Here is an 11,107-nt window from a genome sequence, read left to right on the forward strand (position 1 = left end):
ACAATAATTCCCTTCTCTTTCCCGTGCCCTCATAAACGCATAAGCCTCTGTTGCTAACCACGTTGACTCCCAGTAGCCAGAACTTCCAGAGTGGGATCCAGAGGCAGAGAGGGCTTCTTTCTTTCAGGGATCAGAAGCCAAGTGGAACGAAAAGAATGGCCAGGACACAAAGGATGGAGAAAAGTAAGTACAGGAGAAACTGAAGCCTCAAATCACACACAGAAGGGAAGAACTGCTTTGCTTTTCCACCTGTATTGGAGAAATATGAAGATCAACAACAGTGTGCAGAGCTCGAAGGAATCCCAATTGTCACTTGCATGATAAAACAACAAATGGAGTAAAGACTGTAACTTTAATTGTATTGATGAATACTGAGTATGGGGGGAAACTGTAATTCAGAAGTTGAGTTCAATTCTGATTTCCATTACATCAATGTAAGCCTTGAATAACAGGGCACAACTTGGTTTGCTGAGTCTGATGATCCCAAACTCAGATTTAATGACAATAACTTAATACCAAAGTTCAAGACAAACGTGAATGCTAAGCACTCACACAAATCATCTAGTGTTAGTCAGAGAGAACAGTTTAGTAAAAACTGCTACCCCTAGTAATTACCAGGAAGTATCCTTTGCGTAGAAGTGACCCTCAAGAGGGCTTTGGTTAATAATAACTAAGACCTTCAAAATCCTGCAAACACCTCCTTATGCACATGATTAACTTTTATGCACGTTGACAATCCCATTGACTTCAAAAAAAGTAACCACATCTTAAAAGTTACTTTTGGGCAGATAGGAGTTCAGCTTTGCCTCTGGAAGAGTTTTGCAACAGTTCTCTCTTTAGAGACTGATTTTTATAAAGCGCAGAGAACTCTCAACTGTCACTCATATTTGTGACAATGGAGACCATTCAGCACTCTGAACAACTGGACCACAGGGGAGGTGGAAGAAGAAAAATGCATTTATTTATTTATCTTCATACACAATCCAAATAGAGAAAGAGCAGCCTAATGAGAATTTAGAGATTTTTCCTTCCCCGAATCCATCAAGCTCAAAAAAAATGTCTCCAAGAAAATTTCCAAAATATTGCATTATACTATATCCAGGAACTGCTGGATAATTGTGAGCAGCATTACTGAATAATTTAGGCACAATGTCATATTGCATTTGGTCCTGAGAAATGTCCACATTTTATTTGTTTGGTTTGAAACCAACACCTTCCATTTTTACATCTTCCACACTAGCTTTCAACAGATTCACAGAAAACAGCAATTCACAGAAAACAGGATCCATCTTCAATTTTCTTTTGTGCTACAATTTTGAGAAAAAGGGTTATCGCCAGAAGGGAAGACCTCTGCTTCAAATGCAGCTGCAAAATACCTTTGGTCAAAATATCTGGTCAAAAGGCAGGAGCCATCTGCTGAAATACAGTTGTCTACACCCATGCTAGATATTTGGACTACCTTTATATTCAACTGGCAGAAACGACACTTCTCAGATCTCATTCCGCTGACTAAATGTAGACTTCCCCCTCAGGAAGGGATGAATTGCTCCCTAGAAATGTTCTGCTTCCTGACAATAAAGGGAGTCCAGAGAGCTGTGCTTCAACAGACAAACCCCACCTTCTCCATGCTGGGTATCACACTGAATGACCATATCTGATTTCTCCACTAGGACCCTATCCGCTTTGCTGGAGTTTCTGCCACTTAGGCTGGTACAAGTAAACCAGCAGAGTTAGCCCAGGCTCTGTGCACAGCCAATGGAAAGAGAGGGGCACCTCTGAGGCAATGCAGCTCATGTCAAAATCTGAACTCTCCCCAGAAATGCCACTGTGTTTCCACAGATTATGGGAATAAGCCTCAGGAGCCCACCTCTTCATGAGGTGGAGCAGTGAAGTGCCTTGAGTTAGACAGACAGGTTCAGGCTTTCATGGTTGAGAAGGTGGGAGAGGCCGAGTACTCTCATCCCTTATCCCCTCTCCACACCAGCAAGGCTTGAAACGCATAGCATCAGACCCCAGAATAAAAGGCAAGGTTACGGTATGGATTACGGAGTCCTTCATAAACTACTTTGGAGGAGAGTAAAAACAAAACCACACCAGGGAAGTTTGAAAAATCTGTATCATGGCCTACATAGTGTCTGTCCACCCACAGCTTTGCCAAGTGAGGATAAACAAGAGCTGAATGAAACTCCACAAGCGCACACTTCAGTTGGCCAAATATCCAACGCAGTCTGGAGCAGCTAAGAATTAGTCTGCATTCTCTTAAGATTTAAAAGCAGAAGTGAAGACCCTCAAAAGGGTCCAAGATTCATCTGTTAGCAGTGCACGCCCTCAGCTGACCAGGTGACACAGAGAGGTAAGATGGAAGACCCGGATCCAGGCTCTCGCGCACTCACGCTTCTATCACTGAAAGAAGTCACCTCGTTAACCGAGGACAGCAGGGCTTCTGCATTCGACTTCTGCAAGAACACAGGATTTGGCAGCCTCCAGAAATCTGAGCTCTCTATTTTTCTTCCCTTCGTTTACTAATGCCCATTTCCCCTTCCCCGCCTCCCTGCTCCCAACGCACACACGTTTTAACGCTAAAACCCAGGAGTTACATGGCTTTTCCATACTTCTGGGCAACTATTACACACTCTCCCTCCAAACTAGCAAGTATGCCTTCTCCACAGAGGTAGTAAACCTGCTGTAAGAGCACAGTGCTTCATAGTGAAATACTTCACATTAATCCAAAACAATACCTGCACATCTCATGCCTTACGAAAGCTTCACAGCCACCATCTCACACAAAAATACGCTGCCTACAACATTGTGATACATTGCACACTCTTAATGGTTTCTACAGTTACATAGTCACAGACAACGTAATTAACAAGCAACATTCCTTCCTCTAAAAGGGGAGGGAGAAAACAAACAGAATAAAAGTTCACAAAAATAAATTTGAGTTCAGAAATAAAACTACATTCTTAATTTAATTTCATCATTTACTGTGTCAAAGATGACACAAGCCTGGATTACCTAGGTGCAAGCACAGGTTTTCAATCACTTTGATTTACAAAATACCTCGTGTCCCCTTAGGGAGAAAATTATACCTTATTTACTCTCTTTAAATACACATCAATGCTTTATTAAATATTTTTTCACTGTCCATTTCATTTGTTTTGTACACACTGAAATCAAGAAAAAACAATCAAAATCAATCCTGTTTTAAAGTTATATCTTGTTTTCTGTTTCTTGTTACATAACCAGAAGTGTTATAGGAAATACTCTTGTGGAGTTGAAAAAAAAAAAAAAAATTAAAAAAAGAAAACCCAGCACATATCACTGCATCATAATAATGTGTAAGGTGCTTCTACACCCACTATTGGCATACATTTGAATTAAAATTACATGTAATCTATAGCCAACATTCAGGTCTATGCTGAATGCCCTTTCTGTGTTTAACCTCCTCCATTGCTGACAAAGAGGTAAGATTTTCCAGGTTAGTAACAGCAAAATTCCACATTGCAAAAACATTGAATTCTGTCATGTAAATAAAGTCATTCACAGGGTCTGAAAATGTCCCTCCCATGTCAAGATTGGTCTTAAGCAGAGAAATTATAAGAAAATATGAACATGGATCTTATTTTTCTTGTGGGAGAGCCAAGCAATTTAAAACCAACAACCACATAAACCCTAAACCATATCTTTTGAGAGAGATGGTGAATCACTACCAGTGCTCCTTTCTAATGAAACCAGAAGAGCACACCAGCCACTGTTCTGGAGACATTTCCTTGCAAAAAGCAAAAAAATCCATGGTGGTGAGTGAATTTCATGATCTGGGTGACTTGTGGCATTATGATCCTTTACATCCTTTACAAAAAGGGCCACAGACTCCATGTTGGAGAACACATTCATTCCATCCCTCTCTGCTCTGTGTTCACCTGCCCGGGCAAAAGCACCGCGTTTCTGAATCCGAGCAGGCACAGAGACATAGTCACATCGTCATCTGAACCCACCACACACCCACCATCTCCCACTGTAGCCTCCAGAGCCGTTCGCAACAGCCTGAAACACAGCTCTGAATCCAACCAGTATTTTCCTCTCCTCTCTGCATTACAGCCACAAGCCCAGAGCCCTGTAGCTCAGCTTGGTTCATCCGGGCCCACTTAGTTAAAATAAACACAAAGGAAGGGAACCCACTGGGCTTGCTGAACAACCAGAAGAAATTCGGCTGCAGAACTCCCTCACACTTGTGTGCATAGCTGGTTTTACACCACTCGGCTGCTACATTGATATTATCTTGTCAAAAAGTACAGAGCAGCTTTCACCACAAATACTTGGAGCTTGAAAATTACAGCAAAGCACCAAGGCTGGGGAAAAACCAACTTTAGCTGGATGCAAAGTGCGTTGCAAGTGCAGCGTTTGAAGCCTTAACATGACGCAACCAAAACCGTACCAGGGACGGGGGCTGCTGAAGAAAACTGGACCCACGCAAAACCACAATGTATATATTAGGTGCCTATAGCTCATTCGCTGCCCAAGCTAGGAGCGCCCTGCAAACAGAGATTTACACAAGCTACAAATCAATGAAGTAGTGTGGCTATGCCCATGCCAGTGACAAACTGCAGTGGGGAAGGCAGCCTGGACCGCTCAGCAGACCCACCACCCTCCTCAACCACCCTCCCGCACCCCCTTCCCTCTCCCCTTCCCCTTGCTCCCCTTAACCCTTCCCCTCTGAGAAGTTCAGTGTCGGTGCGGTGGGAACAGCTCTGCAGTTTCAAGCCCGGCGGTGGGAGCAGCCTGGCCTAAACGCCAAAGTCACCCCAGTGTCGGTGGGCTGCGGGAGGCCAGCCAGGCTGACGCGCCCCTGCGGTGGGCTCCCGGCTGCCAACCGCCCGGCCACCTGCAGGCCTCCGCCGCCCTACCTTGCTCCTCGCCGGCCCCAAAGCAGGCTCTGGGGTCCTCGGGGGGGAGCCGGGCTCCGCCACCCTCCAGGGCTTTGCGTTTCTTCGACATCTGGTCGGTGTTTGGGAGTTGAGTTTCTCCTCTCTCTCTCCCGGGAGATGAGTGTATGTGGAGAGAGAGGGAGAGTGTGAGGGAGAGAGACACAGGGAGGGAGAGAGAGAGATTGAAAGAAATCGCTGCTTAAAGAGAGGGGAAGAGACTTTGGAGTGGCTGGAGAGCAAGTAGGAGGCAGGGACTAAGTGGAGAAATCCTACAAATCACAATCCCATCAATTCAGCCCCACGTCTAAAGGGGCTGTTGAGGTCTCCCCCTTCCTTGCTCATTCATCCGAGAGTGTGAGTGAAAATTAAAGAGAGAGGCAATAGTCCTCTGTTGTTTTTCCAAATGTTAGCGGGTGGTGCTTTTTTTTATTGGGGGGGGGGGGGGAGGGAAGGGAAGAAGGAGGGAGCTGATTGATATTATTTTCCCCTGTTGGGATTCCTTCTGGTTAAAAAAAGAAAAGGAGAAAAAAAAAGTAAAAGCTGAATGGATGGGGGGTGGAGAGCCGGGGGGGGGGGGGCGGAATGAGAGGATTAAAAAGAAAACCAGGAGCAGAGGAGGAGGGATGACAAGAGTCTGCAGGTGCAGGGAGGCTAAATTCCCTGCAGGGGTCATGTGCTCTGGAAGCCGGGGATCCTCGGTTCCCCGGAGGCTGCCGCGGCTGGGTGAGGGGCCAGCGGTGCCGGGTAGGGGAGCGGCGCTGCCCGCGGGGGTGGCTCGGCGGGGGCCGCGGCCACCCCGCCCGGCACCTGCGGGAGCGGCGGCGGAGCGGTGCTGCTGGGCTCCGCAGCCGGCTGGGAATATTCACGAATAACTCGCACCTTGCAAACTCCGCCGTGAAGTCAGTACCCCCGCAGCCGGTCGGTCTTTTTCGCTCCTTCTGTAACCCTTTCAGTCCTGGGTACAAGATGTGCCGCTCCCCCGGGAGTCCCCTCTCGTCCCCCCACCCCGCCACCTGCCCCCTTTCCTGGCGGATTTCAAGGCTGGCTAGTGGGGATTTATTCGCGGGGGGGGGAGGGGGGGGCGAGGACACAACTTACCCTCCAAACTATGCACAAGATCGTCTCTGCTTTCCCCTTCAGATCAACTTTAAGAGCAGATTCTCAGTCCGGGAGGCAAAGAGGCAGGGGAGGAGAGGGGAAATGGTTTAGGAATAGCGGCTGCCAAGTGGGTGAAGTTCAGGGCACAATCCTGGCTCTTCCACGCTCCAGCAGCCCAGCATCTTCCCGGGGTCTGGAGAACAAGGTGTTCAACAAGTCTTCCTTGTTACCCGAAATTGATTGATGATGGCTTTCCCGCCGGGCTGTATTTAACAAAACGATGCAGAGAGCTACTCTGACGAGCAGGAAATTTGAGAGGAGCTTGCAATATAGCTGCAGCTTTAATTTATCTATTTCTGTCTCTCTATGTACATAGGTACAAACACACATACACATGCACACCTGTGTATGTGTGCATGTATATATAAATAAAAAGAGATAACTCTATCAATACAATGTTGTGTCCACAGGATCTTAGAAAAGCCTGCCTGTCGGCTGCGTGGAAGTTAAAGAGTTTTTCTTAAGCAAAAGGGGCTGATGCTTGGACACATCTCACGTCCAACAGGAGGCAATGACGTCTGTAGCTTCATTGCTATAACAGCACCAAGGCTGCAATTGCCATTCACTGAAATGATAAGGGGCGCTCAGACGTAAGCAGTCTGGACCTCTAGCAAGAGACTGAAGCGAAGATGATTTTTCCCCTCCCAAAACAAATAATAATGCTAAAAAACACCTAAGGAAAGAGACGGGGGAGCAGGGAAAGGAATCTAGGTCTTGCAGTCACACGCTTCTGCAACATGATCCTCTAGCTCCAGAAACATTTATTTTTTGCAGCTGACTAGACTTTGGGAAATTTCAATGTATTATGATTGCTCGGGCGGGGGGGAGGGGAGGCATTTTTTTTTTTCTTAATTATTTCTCTCTATCTTCAAGCAGGCATTGATGAAAGCCGGGTAAAAGAGCCCTCCCCCCATCTTTCCAAATATATTTAGGCACGAGTACATGCTGAAGCGTTTCTGGTCTATGGCTAGATCTTCTTAAATAGCAATTTCTTGCTGTATAGGCGGCAATGATTCCCCCCCCCCCCCCCCCCCCCCAGCACTGGAAGGTGCTTACAAAGAAAAGAGGGGGGAAAAAACAAGCCGATGCCAAGCAGTCGGCTCCTTTCCATGTGGGGTCACAGTCCCATTACCACGATTTTGACTGCATATGGGGACCGCTGTGGCGCTGCCGAGCCCTGCCGAGCCGCGGCGGGGGCGGCGGCGGGGGTTGCTGGGCGCGGGGGCGGCGGGGGGTGGCCGCACCTCAGGGCTGCCAATCCCCGCGGGCGCCGCAAACGCCGCGGCGGCGGGGGGGGAGGGAGGGGGCCTTCCCCGCCCTCCCGTGAGCCGCTGTCCTAGAAATGACAGCCCGGGTGTTAAATAACCCCGCCGCCGCCCGCCAGCAGCACGCGGCTCCCGGGCGGCAGCGGGCACGCCGGCGCCGCGCTCCCGTTGCGGGCAGCGCGCCCGGCCCCGCCGCGGGGGAGGGCAGCGCCTCTCCCGGCTGCTCTGGCCCACGCGTGTCCGCGCTGCCACTGCGATGTCTCCGGGCAGGGCCGAAGCCGGGGGGGAGAAAAACTGAGTAGCCCCTTCTCCGCGCCTTGCCTCCGCCGGAGGGGGGACCCGGGGCGACACGGGCGGCGGCAGGGAAGGTCCTCGGGGATCCCAGTCCACCTGGGTGCCTTCGTTCTGCCATGCGGGGGTCTGCGGTGCTGGGTGGCTGAGGCAGACATCCCCAACCCGCTGGCGTGGCCGGGTCTGGTTTTTGGGGTGCCCCGTGAATGCTGCTTGCTGCTGTCTCCTCATCGCCAGCCCCACGCTTGGGGTCCACATTCTTCCCTCTGCATCCTGCCAGGTCTGGGGCACGGCTCGTCGGGCCTCCAAATGACTACATGCAGTAAGCGGCCACTTGCCCACAACGTTAAGCCAGTTCTTTGCTGGAACGATTTTAGATACGGGTGATGTAAGTAGTGTCACTGCAAGCCGAAATCAGGTTCCCTGTCTGCTGGAAGCACTCACAAGGTGCTGGGGTTTTTTCTCTTTTCAAAGTTTTATCTCTGTGAGAAGGGAGGGACAGCGAACAGGAGTGCCAAGCAGGGAGAGGAGGCATGAAGACACTTTTGCGAGCATGGATGTTAAATGGTGGCCTTTGATATATCTGTTATGATAAACTCCCACACAAGGCTTTGGTAAGATTTGGCTACGTAATACAAGAGGAGATTTTCAAATCATCAGCAGGAGATGCTTGTTTTCTTACACAGTCTGATTTAGCAAGGTGTTTATTTCGGTGAATGATCTGTGGAGTGTTCAGGAGCTAGTAGCACATCCCTTTCCTTCAGAGAGATACCCTAAAAAATTTACAGAGACCAGGACTGGATGTAGTTGTCAAGCTTTAGGGGCAATGCTACGTTGTCTGTCATTTGATCTTAAGTACTACATTTCTAAATGTATTTTTTCACCCATTCAGCACACAGAACTCACAATATAAGTATCACAATATAAGACATTGTATTATCCCACATCTGCGTTTTAGGAATTTCCCATCAAGATCTGCCTTTACGCAAGAGTTTCCACTGAATTATTACCGTGCTGATGGATCATGTTTTTATTACGGTATCATGGAAATCAGAGATGGAAACATGGAATAGATCCCTCCTCTTCTGGGGGGGAGGATGTGGGGTTAACAGGATAATTCCATAAACAATGATATCTGAGGCTGTACCAAGCCAAACTTTAAGTCTAACTCCCTTCGGGATTTTATTCCATCCTCTCTATTAGATGTAGCTGAAGGAAAGCTTTCCATCCAGTTCCTTCTAAGCACTCTTTTTTGCATTTCTTCCCACTACAAACAAGATCTGGACCATCTGAAAGAGCTACCTTGTCCATAGTTGAACTCTTTGACATGTACAACAGGAGAGAAGGAGGAAGAGAAAAAGGGAAGGCAGTATCAGTTTCCATGTTCTGCATCAGCATTGGCTTTCTTTACTCACAATCTAGAAGGGATTCTGTAAATCAGATCATTTTGGGACAGTCTCAGAGGGAAACAGAAGGGGAAAAGATGGCATGTTGTTGCATGACTGGATACAGCCCAGAGGAGGAAAGCAAAAAGGAAGCTTTTGGAGGAGGGAGTAGTACTGGTCTGAAATAATTTGCCAGTGTTTGGGGTTTCTTCTTGTATCACCATTATTTACCTATCTTCTTTTTATGTAAGAATTCTAGTACTTGTCACTCCCACCTTCCATCTCTGCCTGGCACTGTGATTAGCTATCACTCAGGTAGGCCTCAAGGGAAAAAGTCTAATATCGTACATGAGAGGTCTGCTATTAGTTTCTTTTTAACGCTCTGAAAAGTAACTAATTTCCATGCTGTTACTCATTGAAATGCTACCCACTTTCAGCAACCTCCGTAACTTCTTTTGGATAGAATTACATGAACTGTTTTCTTTTGGTGGACTTATGTCACCAAACTTAAGCAAGGGGCATTCGGTACACCAAGTCTGAAGTCTCTTCATTAGAAGAGAAGAAGGTCCTGCTCTAAAACTTGTGAAGGTAAACAGGAATCCTTACCTTGCAGTTGGTGATCCCTCGCTTTGGAATTCCAAAAGTAGGCTTTGGGGACCTGGAGTGGAGGCCCTACCAAACATAGTTGTACTCAGAGATAGACTCGAAATGTTTTCAGGCTTATGGATTTGGACTGGGTATTTGTCTCACATGAGTCAATAAATGAAATCATCAGGCAAAAGACCTTCAATAAATATAGCTCAGTTTGCAAACACTTTACTTTTTGCTTTATTTTTTAAAGCATTAGCAGCCTAGCCTGTCAATCACATTCACAAAGGACCATTCACGGTGGTTTTCAGTGACTAGTCAGTCTGAATGCAGCATATTTTAAAGGGATATGAAATTAAAAGTTCAGAGGAGATAGAAATAGCATTGGTTAAGACAAACCCTGCACAGACACAGCAAATAACCAAACACAACTGTCATAGGACCAAGAGAGGTCTTATATTGCAAGTTTGCTTTCTCTTACTTTGTTCCCACACGGCTGACTCGGTTCAGAACTATTAGACCCAGCAATATGTAACCAATACTTAATGAACGGCACAATGAGAGAATCAGTTTTCTTTCAGGCAGTGCCATACTATCACTTTTCTCAGTTTGTAATTTTTTCTTTGTATGTCTGTCTTTATGAGGTGACTTATAACACAGTGTTCCAGATATTGTAGACATCTGTATCATTAAAGCCTAATTCTTGCAAAAGCCCTCTCCCCGCTCACGGCCGTTATTTTGCGATGTGTCCCTGAACTGTGAATACACTCCTGCACATCTTGACAGAATACTTAGCATTTGTATAGCAGTTGGGTTTGTCTTCAAAGTGATTTGCTAGCATGAGCTATTGTATCCTTACAACACCCAGAACAGTTGGTAAATTTTATTATCCTCATTTTATAAATGGGGAAACAGAAGCAGAGAGGTTAAGAGTCTGTTCTATCATCTTTATTCACATTGATTATTGCCTTAATCCCCGGCTAGTTCCACTACTTTCAGTGGGAATTCTTGCATGGCAAGATACTATTTGATAGAACTGAAAATCACAGTGTCTTCTGCTAAGTGATTTGAGCAAGGCCATGGAGAGAGTTTAGTGCAGGTTTAGAACTGAAATACCTCTCTCACACACACTCTTTCGCTTCACCCACTTGCCCAATTTAAAAACAAAACCCAGAACTTACCACCATATCTGTCATTTTTCCACCCCCAAGCTAATTTGCAGTAGTAATAATGATCAAGTAGCCCCACTGCACTGACATTACGTACCATTCAAGCTGACACACAGCACAAAGAAAACTCTGAGGAATGACGCAGTTCCCAGTTTCTTATGCTATGAAAATGACCACCTTTTTGATCTTGTAATTTAACGACTCAAAGGAGGGGGATGAAAAGCACATTTAGAAGTTTCACATGAAATTCAGCACCACGAGGAAGGTGGTACTAAGTCAGTTTCAAGATACAAATCCATGTCTCTGTTTTGGGTGGGGTTTTTTCA

The 11,107-nt window shown here is 46.7% G+C and overlaps 1 protein-coding gene across 1 annotated transcript in view; it reads right to left on the reverse strand.

Annotated features, from left to right (window-relative positions):
- PDE10A (phosphodiesterase 10A) overlaps positions 1-5,010 on the reverse strand; it is a 374,774-nt gene extending 369,764 nt beyond the window's left edge. Inside the window, exon 1 of the mRNA XM_075748559.1 lies at positions 4,905-5,010. Coding sequence (XP_075604674.1) covers positions 4,905-4,995 — 91 coding nt within the window. The 5' untranslated portion in view covers positions 4,996-5,010. The remainder of the gene's footprint in view (positions 1-4,904) is intronic.
- Positions 5,011-11,107: the final 6,097 nt, after the last annotated feature.

This window comes from Balearica regulorum, chromosome 3 (assembly GCF_011004875.1).
Source record: "Balearica regulorum gibbericeps isolate bBalReg1 chromosome 3, bBalReg1.pri, whole genome shotgun sequence".
NCBI classification, from domain to species: domain Eukaryota; kingdom Metazoa; phylum Chordata; class Aves; order Gruiformes; family Gruidae; genus Balearica; species Balearica regulorum.